The sequence below is a fragment of the Martes martes genome (assembly GCF_963455335.1).
Source record: "Martes martes genome assembly, chromosome: 16".
In the NCBI taxonomy this organism is placed as follows: domain Eukaryota; kingdom Metazoa; phylum Chordata; class Mammalia; order Carnivora; family Mustelidae; genus Martes; species Martes martes.
This window is the reverse complement of record NC_137904.1, coordinates 17,137,642-17,154,907: the sequence shown is the minus strand read 5'-3', so window position 1 is coordinate 17,154,907 and position 17,266 is coordinate 17,137,642. Positions and strand designations below refer to the sequence as shown.

The 17,266-nt window shown below is 47.8% G+C and overlaps 1 protein-coding gene across 1 annotated transcript in view; it reads right to left on the bottom strand.

Annotated features, from left to right (window-relative positions):
- The window catches only part of ITGAE (integrin subunit alpha E), a gene marked incomplete at its 5' end in the record, with an annotated part of 67,860 nt that overhangs the window by 17,511 nt on the left and 33,083 nt on the right, over positions 1 to 17,266 (bottom strand). Inside the window, 17 exons of the mRNA XM_080826610.1 lie at positions 1,091 to 1,164; positions 4,743 to 4,871; positions 5,986 to 6,152; positions 6,921 to 7,051; positions 8,396 to 8,526; positions 9,541 to 9,765; positions 10,409 to 10,549; positions 10,905 to 11,047; positions 11,647 to 11,782; positions 12,522 to 12,589; positions 13,073 to 13,223; positions 13,762 to 13,915; positions 15,076 to 15,227; positions 15,825 to 15,940; positions 16,334 to 16,462; positions 16,675 to 16,792; positions 17,171 to 17,238. Coding sequence (XP_080682736.1) covers positions 1,091 to 1,164; positions 4,743 to 4,871; positions 5,986 to 6,152; positions 6,921 to 7,051; positions 8,396 to 8,526; positions 9,541 to 9,765; positions 10,409 to 10,549; positions 10,905 to 11,047; positions 11,647 to 11,782; positions 12,522 to 12,589; positions 13,073 to 13,223; positions 13,762 to 13,915; positions 15,076 to 15,227; positions 15,825 to 15,940; positions 16,334 to 16,462; positions 16,675 to 16,792; positions 17,171 to 17,238 — 2,233 coding nt within the window. The remainder of the gene's footprint in view (positions 1 to 1,090; positions 1,165 to 4,742; positions 4,872 to 5,985; positions 6,153 to 6,920; positions 7,052 to 8,395; positions 8,527 to 9,540; positions 9,766 to 10,408; positions 10,550 to 10,904; positions 11,048 to 11,646; positions 11,783 to 12,521; positions 12,590 to 13,072; positions 13,224 to 13,761; positions 13,916 to 15,075; positions 15,228 to 15,824; positions 15,941 to 16,333; positions 16,463 to 16,674; positions 16,793 to 17,170; positions 17,239 to 17,266) is intronic.

The window sequence follows — 17,266 nt, the reverse complement described above, 5'->3', positions numbered from 1 at the left end:
GTTAAAATGCGAGATCCTGTCATTCCTCCGGCTTACCAGTCCACAGTAAAAGCCTTTATGCAGGTCCTCAGAAACCGTGAATAACCATTCTCCCTGCCCCGGCTTTACCCCTCCCTTCTTCATTCTACTTTAACCACACCGGTGTCCTGGCCATTCCTCCACCCACAAGCCATGCTCCCATCTCAGGGCATTTATAGTTGCTCTTCCTGCAGACACCCACCTAGTTCATCCCTCAACCTCCTCCTGTGTATACCAAAACATCAGCTCAGTGAGCTCTTTTCTGGCCATTCTAAAACTGAAACCCGGGCACCTGGGTGGCTCAGTGGGTTAAAGCCTCTGCCTTCGGCTCAGGTCATGATCTCAGGGTCCTGGGATCAAGTCCCGCATCGGGCTCTCTGCTCGGCAGGGAGCCTGCTTCCTCCTCTCTCTCTCTCTCTGCCTGCCTCTCTGCCTATTTGTGATCTCTCTCTATCAAATAAAAAAACAAAATATTTTAAAAAATTTTTTTAAAAATGCAACCCACCCCTACCCAGCACTTTCTCCCACCTTCCCTGCCTTTTCTTCATAGTGTACTATGTATATCTCATCAATATAAAATTTACCTATTATCTTCTCCACCTAAAACACCAGGAGGCAAGAATTTTTGTCTATGTTGTTTGCTGATGTATCTTCAGCATGTTTGTAGAGTACTTGGCACAGAGGAGATGCTCCGTCAATATTTAATGAATTAGTTAAGTAATTTGGTTAAGAGGTGAGCCAAGGAAGAGGCTACATCTAACTGAGATAGTCCTAGGAGCAAGGGACACTGGATTATGAAAGTAGCATTATCCAGGATGTTAAGAGACCTGGGTTCAAGTCCACCAAATGACCACTGTGACCACATACAGTCCTTCCAACCACTGAGTCTGTTCCCTAATGAGGGATATAAATCTCTTGCCTCCCTCATGGTATGGCTGAGGACCCAGTGAGATAATACATGCAAAGCCCTTTGTGGGCCCTGAGGTTGGGTCAATTTTGATGAGGGCTTTGCCCAGGTAAGCCTTCAGAAGGAAGTTAATTGCAGAAACTATGATGACTGGATCCAACTCACTGAGAGATAGTGGTGGTCATCTGTAACTCAGCAACACAAAACAATTTATTCTTGCAGTTCTTCTCATAGGGCAGCTGTAACCAAGCAGAGAGAAACAGGGGTCAGTCCAGGAACACCACCATCCCCAGTAGCTTTGCTTCATGATCTTCTCCTTAAGACATACTTATCCTTCCTTAGACTCTGAGAAGTACAGGTACAAGGAAGTGAAGACTGATAGACTGGGGTTGTGCCCATAGGGCCAAGAGAGCTGTGACTTACATTCCTTGACCTGTCAGGGGTAGGGAGTGTGCTTGGTCTTACAACACAGGTACACCATGACTCGGGCCTCTGGTCAAGGTAAAAAATGTGGTGACCTTCGTGGAAAGGTGGGGGTGTCTGTCATATTTATATCATGTGAATTAAGCAGCAGTGTTCACAACTCACTAATTTGAACACTTGGGGGAGAAAACCTAAGTGAAGAGAAGCTTCCTTAGTCCTTTTAAAAGTAAAGACAGGAACAGCAGGGGCAGGAATAGGATATACCTAATCACATATTATCAGGTCCAGTCCTGTGAGGTTCTTGTCCCCCATGGCCAGTCTTCCCCTTATAATCTTGCTTCCATTAAAACAAACTAATATGGAAGGTTACATAGGCTCCAAAAGGCCCAGTCAATGTTAAACAGCCCTAGTTAAGTTGAAAGATCAAATGTTCCTTTTTAAAATTATTATGTTCAATTAGCCAACATATAGTACATCATTAGTTTTTGATGTAGTGTTCAATGATTCATTAGTTGTGTATAACACCCAGTACTCATCACCACATGTGCCCTCCTTAATACCCATCACCTGGTTACCCCATACACCCATCCTCCTCCTTTCTGTAACCCTCAGTTTGTTTCCCGGAGTCCAGAGTCTCTTGTGGTTTGTCTCCCTCTCTAATTTCTTCCCATTCAGAGTTCCCTCCCTTCCTCTATGGTCCCCCTGCACTATTTCTTATATTCCACATATGAGTGAAACTATATAATTGTCTTTCTCTGCTTGACTTATTTCAGAAAGATCAAATTTTCTAAAGGAGCTGCATCTACTTTTATTATGAAGGAAACATAGGCAGATCCTTAATAGGAGAATCTCTGTATTTATGTCCCCAGCAGGCAGTGACCACCTCAGCAGCTTTCTGCAAAGACTGTTAACATGGCCTGGAGCTGGAATGGGAACTCAGAGCTAGAAAGGAAGCCTACTTCCTGGAGAAGGGAGATACAGTTTGCAGAAGTCAGGTCCTGGAGCTCTACCTGGCTAGGTCAACAGTTTGAGGCAAATTTTTTAGTTTTGCTTTTAATACAGTGAAGTAGCTTGTTTTTCATTCAATTGTAGTGGAAGAGAGCAGGATTAAACCAAGCTCCCAGCTAGAACTCATTCTTTGGAAACATCTATGTGCCTAACCCAACACCAAATACTTTCTCCACACCCATTTTATTGATGGAATAAATTTTTTTAAAAATCTCTTTGCTGGACATCAAAGTAATTATTTAGGTAAGAATCATGAATGGATGTTACATAATATATAAATACACTCAAAGCATCTCAAAGCATCTCCCTATAACATATTTATTAATTATATGACGTGCCTCCTGATGCATAGGCACTTGGAAGGACACAACTCCACTTCTGTGCTATTCCTGCCAAAAATGCATAACCTGAATCTAATCATGAGGAAACATATTCTATAAAATGAGTGGCCTATTTGATCCTTCAAAAATAGTAGACTGAGATACCATTGCAGATTAAAGGAGTCTAAAAATAAGTTCTGAAAAAATGTAATGAATGATCCTGGGCCAGAAAAAAAAATTGTTCTCTTTTGCTATACAGGACATTAATAGGACAACTGGTGACATCTGAGTAAAGTTTGTATATTAGATAACATAGCATTTTGTCACTGTTAATTTCCTGATTTTGATCCTTGTACTGTGGTTTTATAAGAGAATGTTCTGTTTTTTAGGAAATATATACTGAAATATTGGGGGGTAAAGAGGTATCATATTTGTGATTTAGTATCAAATGGCTGCAAAATACAAATGTGTGATATGCATATATACACACATATGTGGGTGTGTATATGTATATGTTGGAGGGAAAGAATGATAAAGCAAATATGATAAAATGTCAAAATGGTAACTTTCAGGGAATCTGAATAAAAGATACATGGGAATTCTTTGGACTATTCTTTAATTTTTTTAGTGAGCTAAATATTTCAAAATAAAAAGGTTCTAAAATACCAAAATATATATAATTATTAATCATCTACTTATTGATGAAATTTTGTGACAGTAGTTCTCCTAATCTTTTCTGAATCATCTAACTTGCTGTCAATACCAAATTTTTAAAAATTCTTTACAAAATAAGTACACTATTATAAATTTAAAATAACAGGGACGCCTGGGTGGCTCAGTGGGTTAAGCCTCTGCCTTCAGCTCAGGTCATGATCTCAGGGTCCTGGGATCGAGTCCTGCATCAGGCTCTCTGCTCAGCAGGGAGTCTGCTTCCCCCTCTCTCTCTGCCTGCCTCTCTGCCCACTTGTGATCTCATGTGCTCTCTCTGTCAAATAAATAAATAAATAAATAAAATCTTTTTAAATAAATAAATAAATTTAAAATAACATTTCTTGCCTAAAATAATCAAGCTGACAATCTTCACTCATAGGGAATCTGATTCTCTCCCTGGGCAGATGAGCAATGGAAACAGTTACCCTGATTATGCTACTCTCTTATTTCTGTTTACTATTTGTGACTGATTCATTGGATATTGGCCAAAATCTGAGCCAAAGAATTATGATTTAATTTATATAGAGCATTGTTGTAAAATATTAGATAGTAATGAGTGTCCTATGATTACCTGGAAATATACTTATGCTACCTGAAGCTTTTCTGTGCCAGTATGAGCTGCTTTTGGCTTCTTTTCCTTTTTGGAGATGCAATTAATTCCAGCTGACTGTAATTATTACTTTAAATGATCATGTTGTCACTTTGATCTTGCTGAGTTTTCTATATGCAATAAGACTCTCTAAATGAAGACTGACAGAATACCATGGGGGCCAGGGCCGAGGTGGGAACCAAATCACCTTAGATAGCAAAGAATTGGGAAATCTGACTGTTTATTTCGCCCTCAGACTTCCCTTAGTTATGAGAGAAGTTTCTTGTGAAATTACCTGCCTGTTAGGGTATAGGTGTGGTAGGCCAGACACAGCTAAAGGCCATGGTCAGGACCTGGGTCAGCAGGTGCACTAAAGGGCATCCTGTCTACAGCACAGAGCAGGTTAACTCTAGTTCAGGCCCCAAACAGAACCCCCATCACATCAGGAACTCCACCACACCAAAGACCACATCAAAGACCCTTGCCAAGCTGGATAACATATTTCTATGCATCATTAAAAATGTAGCAAGCACATTTTCTGTGAACATGAAGGAACTAACCTTGCATGTGGTTTGGAGACTTGTGTTACCCACCAGTAAGGCCCTAGGCAAATTAACACCATCTTAGGAACTCCATTTCCCCCATTTAAACAGCAAGGGGCCCAAATACTGTCTGAGAGCCCTCCTAATTTTAACAGTCTTTGAAGTTAGAGGAACAGGTGCTTGTTGGGTTTGGTTCCCAGGAGATTCTCACATAGCTGAGTCACCTGGAAGATGGTGAAGGGTTTAGTGTAGAAGTCCAAAACAGGTTGGGGATGGTCCCTCCGGCCTTCTGAGGTCTGGAGTTGGTAGCTGATGCTGACACTGATGTTGGAGAAGCAGTCCTCCTCACAGAGCTACAGAGTCACCAAGTAATGCGGGGTCAAAGTGGCATGCGGGGGACAAGAGGACAAGGAGAATACTTTTAATTTTAATGTGTCATAAGAAATAAACAATGCAAGTGGTGAGTCAGAAGTTGTAAGCCTCTTCCAAATAAGCCACACTGAAGGGAAACATCTTTCAACCAAGCTGCCTAGAGCTGTGGGAAAAAAATCTCACTTGATCTGCTATGTCCTCAGGCCTAATAACTCCTGTTGGTTCCCATCCCAAACACAAAGGGATTCTGCCCAACAGGAGTTAAAAACCAATTTGAATTTTTTTTGGAGGGCAAATGGATGCCACAGAAGGGAAGAATCATGGCCACATCTGTGTTAATAAAGATCTTTCTCAAAGCAACCTGGAGGAACATATTAGAAAGGTAAAAGCTGAAGATAAAGGAGATTCCATAGGGTGCCATTGGCCATTCTCCTTAAGTGAGCCTTTCAGCCATGGTGAGAGCTTTGAACACCCCAGAGTAGGTGAGCATGATTCCTGCATGGAAAATGTAGCTTTTATTTAAGGAAGGCATAGACTTGCTAGAAACTCTTTCCTAATCCAACTAACGCTCTGAACAGACATAGGAACACTTGTGTAGGTGGAAGCATAATTACAAGTTTACCGGAATAAATGATCCTTATAGGTCCTTCTAGTCCCTGTCAGGCTCTGAATGCTGACAAATGCATTTCTTTTATCTTGATTTCTACTTTTTCATTCAATTTTTCTGATGTTCATTCATATAAAAGCACTCAGCCCCAATGCTACTACCAGGTGAGGTGAGATGACATGAGGTGGGAGGAACCCCTGTTATTCCTAATTTGTTACCAAGAAAAATGTCAGCCATTAGAGCATTTCCCTTTGTGCTGAGGTTCTAGGAAGTTCAGAGGTATAATTAATGTTCCATTTCAGCAGATTTCTTTAATCTGGAGTTCCAGTACAATTAACTCCATCTCTCATGTCATTGTGTGGTTCTTAATCTATTAGGATTATTTTAATTGCCTAGTTTGTTTTAGGTATATATCCTTCATTGCATGCACCTCAAATCTTTTCTCAACAACATACACTCCTCTGGACTTTCTTCTAAACTCCACTTACCTCTCCCTCTGTGGGAATAAGCAGGAGGGACTCACAAAGCCGGGACATACTGCTGTCCCACTCCCGATGGTGGCTCTGACAATTACTCTTGTCTGAACACTGCAGCCTTTTCCTCTGCTTCACCACATCCACATCCACTGTGAAGTTCAGAAATGTCTCTCTGAAGCCTGGGAATGAAGACCAGACCTTCATAATGAGGCTGGAGTGGATAAGCCTAAGAAAAAGCACCCCTCGCCAGCCTGCCTTATGAGCCCCTCCTGAGTGGTATCTCCACCCAGTCCCTTGTGATGGATTCCTTAGTTTCTTCATTTCAAAAGTACTTTTCTCATGGTCTTCTGGCACCTGGATAGGGTCCCTCAGTGCCCCAGCCCCAAACCCATTCTCAGGACTGAGTCATCTTCCCTTAGGGGAAGGAGGGCTCAGAGAGGAGGCTATGATTGAAGGACAAAATGAGGAGGAAGAATAATTCAGAAAATGGAGAGAGAGACCCTAGAGTAAAACCAAGGATAGCAGAGCTGGAAGCACCTTACAGATTACCTATGCTAACTCCCTTACTGTACAGAATAGGCGAGATGGGAGATGGAGACTTGGCTACTTTTTTCTGAGTGTTCTTTCAGGAATTCAATCCTTAATCCTTGAGGAAGGGATACAGAGCCCCTCTTCCCAGCAGGGGTCAGATAAAGCCCTTCATAGTATGGATTTAATAGGAGACCATCCTTTTCTGTGGCACTTCCCATTAAATAGAACCTAATGTCAAAGGAACTAAGCTCTAATAGAGGGATTTCAAGCACCAGGACTTCATAACACTCCCTGTACCCCTCCCCTGGCAGGCCTCTTTTCCTGTCCCCTACTGAAGCCAACAAGGAATGACCACAACACTTGGCATGCGACAGGGGGATAGGAGTTGGGGGGAGGTCAGCTAGGCTCTCTGTTACCTGAGTTAGCAACTGTGGTCATAGGGTTGATTTCAAAACACAAACGTGCATTCACACTGCTGTTGAAGCCAATGGGCAGTGCCACAGGGGTGAAGGTCATGGACACCTTCAGGTAAACCACAGGTCTTGAGCTAAATGAGACAGCAAAGAGAACTGTGAGAAGTGACCGTAAGACTTCAGCACTTTGGTCATTCATTCATTCAATGAATATTGAACATCTCCAATATACCAAACGCTATTCTGCATCTTCAGGATAGAGTAGGGAAAGAGACAAGTCCCTTCTCTAGTGGCAAAACAGACAATAAACAAGTAAGAAGAAACTATGTACAGGTAATGCTATGATAATAAAATAGAATAGGGTAACAGAGATTGGGGGCTAGTTAGCCTGGGTGATCAGGGAGGCTTCACTGATGAGACATTTGAGATCTGTTAACAAGAGCTGAAGATAAAGAGAACCTCACTCCAAGCAGAAAGTACAGCTAGTGCAAAGGGTGTGGGGCAGGAATGAGCTTGAATCGTTTGAGGAACATGAAGGTCGGCAGGACTGGAGCACAATTAGTGAGACAGAGGTTAGTAAGAGGAGATGGGGATGGAGTGATGGGCAGGGCCAGGCCATGGAGAGGGTGGGCCACAGGAAGGAATTTGGATATTTACTCTCTAAGTGGGAGCTGCTGAGGGGTTTTAAGCAGCAGAATAAAGGGATCACTCTGGCTGCTGTGTGGAGAATGGAGCACCAACAGAGGGAGCAGGGAAGAATGCCATGGCAATGATGCAGGTGAGAGATGACAGCATCTTGTATGGGGAGGTTTTTGGAGGCAGAGCCAACAAAATCTTGTCAATGGAGTGGCAGAAGAAGGAAAGAAGAACCAAGGATGACTCCTGGATTTTTGTCCTGAATAAATGGTGCCCTTTACTGAGCTGGGAAGCATGGGAAAGTGCAGGTTGGGAGAATGAGGATCGAGTGAGAATATGAGGCCCATTTTTAGACTTTGAGATGCCTGACAGTAACAGCCAAGAGGGGTGTTGAATAGACAGCCAAGTCTGGAGCTCAGTGGAGGGCACAGGGCAGATAGGTGCTTTGCCAGAGTATTTACAGCCGTGAGATTTGATAATTCACTTAGAGATGGAGCACAGCAGCTCTGAAATTCATATCATCAAAATAACAGCCTTCACTGAGCACAGTACCAAATACCTTGCAAAGATTCTCTTAATCTATATAACTCTGTGAGGTAGAGGCTAGTGTTATTCCCATTTACAGAGGAGAAAATTGGGACTCAAATACAATAACCTGCCCAAGGGCACATGGTTAATTGAGAACTGAGGTTCAAAGCCAGATGAGCAGATTCTAGAGCTGATGCCCTTAACAGACACATTTACTCCCACCGATCAGTTCATGTCTTCATGGGGTCAATGAAGGCAGGGCAACTAGGTTGAGGCTGGGACCTGGGACCACAGAAGGCAGGGTAAACCCCTACCGTAGCACAGTTGCCCGGCCCAGGGTGCCCACGGTGATGTCAGGAAGGCGGTCACCAGTCAAATCTAAGCCACCAGCCACTGACATGCCGAAGTAGTGGAGTCCTGAGGCCACCGCTGAGGCTTTGATCCGCTGTGGAGGGAGAAACACAAGGCATGGAGGAGAAGGGGAGTCCTTTTGGGTTTTATTCAAATCAGCTGATCAGCTTTCCTCCCCAACCCAGGAAGCCCTCAGCTGAGGAACTGAAGAAAGAAGGGCAAGGTTTCCCAGGGGAAGTGGTATTCGAATGGAGCCCTGAAGGGCAGGTGGGACTTGACATGGGAAGAGTGAGGGAAGCAGGGTATGGGGCAGAGCAGGGCCATCTGAGGACCTAGCTAGGGGCCACTACAGTGGGAATAGAAGGAGATTTGGGTACAAGGAGGCTTGAGGAGGGGCTGGGCAGGGAGGTGTTCCTGTCTAATCAGATGCAGAGTAGAAGATGGGGATTAGAAGGAGTCAGGCCAGGGGTGAGGACAGAGAGAGACAGGAGCCAGGCCAGGGGCTGGATATGGGAGACAGAATCATTAGGACATGTGTGGAGGATGAGTGGAAGGCCTCCAGAGGAGCAGCAGGTCTGGGGGAAGAGGATGCTTTGGGTTAGACAGCATGAGACTGAGATGCCTGGGGGGCCATCCAGTGAGGTGCTCAGGAGACATCTAGACATACAGGACTAGAGTTAGGAGAGAAACTACGATCTGGGGTGGGTAAAAGTGCTCACAAAATATGTAACATGAGAGGCTGGCAAGGGAGTCATGAGAGATGAGAGTTTAGGCATGGAGGAGTTGGGGGGGGGCGTGGACAGGAGCCACAGAGGGGACAGAAAGAGAGTAAAACGAATCTGAGGTAGTTCCATGGTCAGGAATGCCAAAAAAGGGAGATACAGGTCAGGAAATAGACAAATGTTGCCACCACCTCTTACCCCACTGGAAGTGTCTGGGGTAAAGCCCTGGTCTGGAACCTCCATGCGACTTTGGGGCTTCACTGGGCACTCCTGACCCCTTGGTCCCACCTGACACTTAGAACTGGAGCTGGCTTGGGGCTCAGGCCATCACCTCAAGGGGAGGTCAGAATCCCAGAGCAAAGGCTAAAGAGAGCCCTGCAGGTTACCTGAGAGGGACTGGTAGAAAGACCATCCTGGCGTCCATTGTAGATATACACGCTGCCGAAGCTGTTGCCATCAGCTGCCTCAAAACCCTCCAGGGGGGCCCCAATGGCCACATCTGTGAGGTTATCCTGACTGATATCCCCTATTGTTGCCATGGCAAAGCCAAATCGGACATTAGTGAATCCAGGGTGCCCACTCAGAGTGTATGCCAAGGAGAAGGAACCATTCTGTAAAGCAAAGAGGCACCTCAGCCCTCAAGGGAGGGATGTGGGGTGCACACCCATGCCACCCCAAGAGGCATGCTCACTGGACTTGTTTCTGATTCTCTAGCAGGGAAGCTGAGGCTCAGAAAAGGAAACGGACCCCCCATGGTTACATGGGGAGTGAGTGGTAATGCTGGAATCCTCCTGCCTTGCAGTTCAGAACCCACAGCCTGCCCCCTCTGTTCCCACAGTTACAGGTACTGGACTGGCAATTACTAGACTGGGTTCTAGTCTTGGCTCTACCACACACTTGCTATGTAAACTTGAGCAAGTCTCAGCATCATTGAGCCTCAGCTTCCTCATCTGTAGAATGGGAGTGACACAGTTACTGTGAGAAACAAGTGAGATCATAGACAGAACATGCTTTGTCAACTATGCAGCTACGTGGGATATTATCATCATCAACATGAGATGATGGGGTGGGGAAAGTGAGAAAGAGTATGGGAGGAAAGGTGATGGTGCCCTGCTTGGCTACCATCCACCCTGCGCACTTCCCCATCACTGTCCTGCCATGAGAGGCAGGCCCAGGGTGCTCCCAGCCTCCATCAGATTTGCACCTGGCTGAGCAGCCACAACCTCGGCAAGCTTGCAAAGATGAGACTCCTACCTGCTCATTCAGATAATACACATACACTCTGCCTTCCTCTCCGTGAATGTGGTAAAATGGAGCAGCAACCAGCAAGAAGTCCGTGGTCCCATCCATGTCAATGTCCACAGGGCACAGCTCAGAGCCAAAATAGGATCCCATCTATAGCCCAGAAGGAACTCAGCTCACAAGGGTGCTGGGGAGGCCTCCTCTGGTACCCCTCAGCAAGGCTAGATTCCTGCTCCTGCTCTTCCTAGACTACCAGTTTGGGTTATTCCAGATCAATTTGTTCACCAGAGTAACAAAGATGCCTGGGTGAGCAGCTATATCCCCAACAATGGGGGAACCCAGTTGCCAAACAGATATGCAGAGCTGGGGCAATGGCACTGCATTCTGTCTGAGTTCTGTCCAGACTGAGTCAATAACCCACTGCATGCCTTGGAGCCTATCCCATTCCCTCCAGGGCCTCCAGATCCTCCATCTATAATAATGGGGGGCATCCTTCTCCAGCAGGTACCTGCTCTCCCTCCAGTACTGGCACGAAGTTCGTCTCTCTGCCCTCCTTCCGGAGCTCAAACACGGCTCCCCATTGCTTGTACCGTGGAGCCCCTGCCACATAGGAGAGGCCACAGGCCTTGTGCAGTAGGGCCACTGCATAACCTGAGAGAAGGAGTGGTGGTGGTTGTGGTTGGGAGCTCCCATTGGGCCACTCCTTTGATACCCCCCACTATTTTCCCAACCAGTCCTTCAAAGTAGCCTGGGCGGGGGGGGGGGCAGATCTTTCTCATCCTTTTAAAAACTAGCATCAGGGAGTGCTCCCACTTACCCCTGGGCCTTCTCACACACATGTGCCCCACCACACAGAAGTGATATGCACCCAGTGTATATACAGCTTCATTCAAAACACACTCCTTCATACACATTCACCACACACGTTCATCTCACACACACGGTATATGAGGACCAAGAACAGGGGTGAAGGGTCACTCACCACTACTGTTAATGGTGAGGCCCCGCCTCCTCAGGTAGCTGCCCGGGGCCGCCCTGAGCTTCCGTCCTGAGGAGGCCCTCTCCTCATCCAGAAGGCCCTAATTCTCAGCTTCGGGGTCCCCAACCAAGGCTTATCGCTTAGTCCCTGTGACTGCCCTAACTGACCAGAGCCTGCCCTAACTGGGAAGCCTAATTCAGCCTGATGCCCAGCCTCTGCGTCGCTCTTTAGGCCCCACCCTCGCTCAGGAAGCCTCCAGGCCCTGCCTCACCTAGATAGCTGTACTGTGCATTCTCGGTATCTGACGCAGTGTGGTTCAGGAAGCGACCCCGGCGGCTGTGCATGTCGTAGAGTACCGCACCCCCCGACCAGTTGAAGGCTCCCACGGCACCGAGCAGCACCTGCCCCTACAGGGGATGAGGGTTGGAGGCCATCTGAGAGGGAGGGACCCGGGCCAGCCACAGCGGGGATAGGGGGGATGATGGGTGCGGCGCGCAGAGTTGGGGGTGGAGGGCACGTTCACTTTCAGGGATCACTGACCACCTGGCTAGAAATGCAGGAGGAAGGCAAGATAGCAAGTACTCGGTTCCTGCCTTGTATCCATGACCCTGTCAGGACAATCATCCTTCCAGTGCCCATCACCCCCAGGACAGAAATCTGACCCAGGCCCCATATGTTGAGCATGAAAACAAAGTATGATTGAACAATACAGAGTTAATCTCCTGTGCACGTTGGCTGGCACACAAGGTCCACCTGTGTCAAGGCAATTTGCTGACCATAATTCCACCTCCGTGCAAGGCTGATGTCCTCACCACGTCTACATTTTTCCCGTGGTAAGGAAGAGTGTCTCTGGTGAGGACAAGTATGGAACTTGGTAGGCAAGTGACCTAAGCCAAAGCCTGTGTTAGTAGTGCATAATCCTGAGCACACAGAACAAAATGACCTCCTGTAATAAATATGGCCATTCTTTCATCTACCTCAAAGGTCTAGATTAGAGGAAGCAAGTACAAATGTTTTCCTTTATCCTAAAAGGGCTCTTTCAGAGGGCAGAGCTCTACACTGTGAGCCAGGGATCCCTGAGTCCCTGGGGGTCATTGGGGCCCCTCCTCTATGGTAAGCCTGCTTGGTACTGAGTTGGCCACATACCTTATCCAGGATCTGGGCACTGAACCCGATCTGTGCCAGCTGGTAGTGGAGGGCCTCTCCAACTGTGCCTAGAAGCCAAGAAGCCCAGTGAGACACTGCTGTGGGCTGAGGTGAAGGGAGAGACTAAGTCAGATAAAGGCCCAGTTTGACCTCATACGCAGAGGGAACCATGTTCAGAATAATGGGACATACACCAGGCTGAGAGTGGAAACCTGGTCCTGCTTTAGTAGTCACTGGCAGAGTAAGCTTGGGTAGCTCACTCCCTCTTTCTGGGCTTCAGTTTCCTGATCTGTGAGCTCCTGAGGATGGGATCCAAACCCAGTCATCCTTCTTTCTCCAGCATCAGAAGGAGCTTCTCATCAGAGCTTCAGGGAATTCTGGGGAAGTGAGGAGGGCTGGGGATATTGTTGCCTTTTTAGATGGAACAGCTGAGGCTCAGAGAAGTGATGGGATGCCCAGGGAGCCATATGGAGGGAGGACAGGAATGGGGCTGGAGCACAGGGCTTGGCCTCCTGCCAAATCCTAAGGGGACTGCCCAGCAGAGCTCTCACCTTCCATCTGAATGATATTCTGCTGCAATTTACTCAGCAATCCATCCAGTGCTGTGTAGTTGGTCACCTTGAAGGCGTATCTGTCATCAGGGTCTGAGGCAATCAGCTTCAGTTCACTATAGGTCCTATTCTTCTCAAATGCCTCTCCCACCTGCACAGGGGCCATGGGTCAGTGGATCAGGATCATTAAGAGTAGGCTGGTTCCCAAGCCCCAAGAGCTCTCCAGGCCCAGGGGGAGAGCTGAATCCCTCTGCTGGCCTTCAGGGCCCTCTACCACCTGCATCCACTCCCTGCTCCCTGTTCTCCTGCACACACACCTTCCTTCTCATACCAGGCTCATTCTCACATGCTGTGCCCTTTGCCTGCAGAGCCCTTCCCGCTTCCCCCGCACCCTAGGCCAGCTACTCCTATTTGTCCTCCAAGACTCGGCTCAGCACCATCTCCTCCAGGAACCTTCCCTGATGTCCTTCCTTTGGGGCTCTCAGTGTCCACTGCTCTCCCCATCACTGCTGGGCAAGTGAGCTATGCCTACCACTGGGAAATTGGCCCTCTGTGAGAAGACCCAGTATGGAATGGGGAAATTTCAGGACATAGGGACTGATAGTAGTTGCCCTATTAGGAACCCTGGCTCCTCCCCATCCCAGGCTGCAAAGGGTCGGGAGGGCCTCCCCCCAACTCTTGGCTCTTACCCCAATGGCAAAGCGCTCAACACCTTGCATCTTTGGGGAATTGATGACAGTAGTGAGGTTGAGTGGGTCCTCAAATATGTCCCCATCAGTGAGTACCACCATGACCTTGGATGCATTTTTTCTGGAGCCGTGGCTTGGCGTGAAGATGTTGTCTCTAAGTAGGGGACAATAAATGAAGAGGAGAACTTCGACAGAGGGATACTGAGCTCTGGGGAAATTTTATTCACTGACCTGTTTTAGAATTGGATAGGATTAAGGAGCCCTTCAAAATGGGAACAAAAACGCAAAAAGCCCCCCTCTGGCATACAGCAGGGCCAGGTGGAGGGGAGGCTGTGACAGACCTTGCCCCTCACCTCCTCCCACAGAAAGGTTTTGGACCACACTTCAGTCTACTCTTGTGAATAATAATGATATTAATAATAGTGGCTAATATTTACATAGTACTTATGTGTTGGGCACTGTTGTAAGCACCATACATATTTTAACTCATTTAATCCTCACAAAATCCTGTAAGACAAGTACAATTATTATTCTCATTTAATTTAATTTATTTGTTTATTATTTATGTTGAGAGTGAGAGAGAAAGAGAGAGTGTGTGCTCAGGAGTAGGGGCAGAGAAAGAGAGAGGAATCTGAAGCAGACTCTGTGCTGAGCACAGAGCCTGACACAGAGACTGACATGAGTCAGTCGCTCAATCAACTGAGCCACCCAGGTGTCCCTACTTATTCTCATCTTAAAAGTGAAGCATCTGCGGCACCTGGGTGGTTCAGTCCGTTAAGCATTTTGGCTCAGGTCATGATCTCAGGGTCATGAGATCGAGCTCCACATCATGCTCCGCACAGGGCATGGAGCCTTCTTAAGATTCTATTTCTTCCTCTCCCTCTGCCCCTTCTCCACCCTCCCACTCCTGCTCGCCCATGTGAGCTCATTCTTTCTCTCTCAAAAAAGAGAAAAAGTGAAGCAACTGAAGCACAGACAGGTTAGGCAACTCACCCAAGGTCTCCGAAGTACACACTGGAGCTGAGATTGAACCCAGGCAGCCACGAAGCCCATACTATAAGCACTGTGCTCTACTGCTGCTCACAAAAGGAGCTTTTGAAACAATTTTTGGAGGATGTCTTGGGATGTCATCCATCAGCCAGGGCTGGATTGACCTCACATTCCCCTCAGCCAAGGAAGAGCTGGAACCTGATCCTTTCTCTTCCCAGCTCTTTCCAGACACCTCTCCAGGCATGACGCCTCAGAGCCTCTGGGCAGGGCTGTGAGCCGGCATGCAGTAGGTGCTCAGGGAATTCCCACTACCCTCATACTTACAGGACATGCTGCATGGCAGAAGCAGTCTTGGTGACACTCCCCACTTGAGTGATGTTCTGGACTCTGGCAAGGGAGGCCCTCACATCCTGGCTATCCCGAAGATCAAACTCAGTCTGGATCACTGCCCCGTATTGCACCAGGGCAAAGTTGCACTAGAGGGGAGGAGGTTGGCTGAGTCGTGATGCCCAAAGCACCCCCTGCCCTTTAGGTGGCTCCCCCTGGGAGTAGTAAAAGAATCCATTCAATTTCTCCTTGCCTCCAGGCAGGAGGAGATGCTAAAGCAGAGGGAAATCTCTAAGCAAATAGAGAAGGAAGAAGCTATGATAGTAATGGCTCTCAGTGAGTCATAGACTTGTCCCTGAAACCATGTCTGTGTGTAGTCCACCTCCCACATATTGACTATGGGATAGGTCATGTGACTGGCTTTGGCCAATGGGACATTGGCAAATGTGATAGTCAGAACCTTGAAAAGTACATGCATACATTGGAACACTGTAGCCATGAAAAAGTTGGACTGGCCTGCTGGAAGCACATGGTTCAGACAAGGAAGGCCATCCAGTCAAGCAACAGGATGTCTGCAGCTGCAGGACCAACTCCAGGCAAGGCCAGCGGAAGAACCACCCAGCTGACCCAGCCCACATAACTGACCCTGAACTGTGAGCAAATAAGGGGTTGTTGTTTTGAGGAGATCTGTTCACAGCAATAGAGAACTGATAGGCCACATGAGTGTACCTCTTAGGGAAGCCTACCTGAAAGCACTTCTTATAGAAGTTCTTCATCATGTTGGAGATGAAGTCTTTGGCTCTCTGGAAGTCTGGGGGTTCAATGCTTCCTGAGCCATCCAGGATGATGGCAATCTCAGTGCCTGGTCAGGAGTGAGTGTGGAATTTGAGGCAACAGTGAGGGCAGCGTGTACTGCCCTCAGGGTACCCACCCTATTCAGGCTCTGGGGGCTCAGTTCAGGAAGGAAGTTGGTAAAGTTCCCAAGATTGAAGATTTTGTCTCAGAGGCAGAGACAGCCAGAGCCTGCTCACTATGACTTGTTGAGTGAGTCACTCCCATTGCTCCTGCTCTTTAGGCCTGTTTCCCCATCTGTAATATGGTGGGGGGTGCGGGCAGAGCTGGGATGGCCAGGTCTACGGAATCCAGCCATGGCTCCCCATCTTCCAGACCTGGGCACACCTCACTCCTGGAGGTCACCAGCCTAGAGATCTGCTCTGACAGCCTCTGGGAGCAACCCAGATCTGCCTTTCCTCACCAGCTTCCTCCTCCTCCTCCTCCTCCTGTATCTTCAGAGCCCGGCGCCACCTGGCTGGCTTCTCTGTGTTGCCTTTCTTGTTCCTGTAGCAGTCTCTGTCATCCACGTGTGCACTGGGATCCAGATTTTCTTTAAAAAACACACATGGAAGAACTCAGAGTCAGACAGCCTCCTTGTTCACCTCCAGGCAGGCCCACAATTAGTTCTGCCCTGATTCCCTTCACAGGGGCCTAGGCTTGTCTTCCCCTCTCCGGGCCTCTGTGGCCCTGCCGTGCCTCTTTTTAGAGACCCAAGGAGACCTCTTCAGGGATGTCCAAGGTCAGTGAGTGTCCAAACCTTACCAAGGTTGGAGAAGTGGACCTGGGTGTGGTTTTGGAAGTTGTTGGATAGTAGGCTGCAGGTCCCTGTGAGTTCTGAGCTGAGACTGTGGGGCTGCGGGGTCCGCACTTGAATGCAGATCTAGGGGAGAAGGGGAGAAAGGGAGGAGAAAGCCTAAGTCACCTTCAGCACAGTCACCCTAATCACAGCTACACCATCACTCCCATGCCAGAATCGAGTTCATCAACCAGGCAGAGGATGTAGGAAGAGCTTGTTTATACCTCAGCAGGGGTGGGAGTCATGCTGGGGTCAAAGCTGAGGTTAAGCACTTGGGTCAGTGTGCTGCATCACATGGTGTACCCAGGTTAGAGCCTTGGTCAGCCCTGCAGTTGGTACCAAGGAGATAGCTGGGCGCAGCCCTGAGAATATACTAGTCAGACTGGTATTAACACTGGTCAACCACAGGGTTAGTGCCACCCTCCCTTAAGTCCTCCATCGTCCCACCTCATGCACACTCACCAAAACACTGTGGTGGTTCCGAACAACTGTCACTCCCCGGTACCTCCCCTTTGGGATGGGGACAGTCTCTGAAACAGTTAAGGCCAGGTAAGGAGG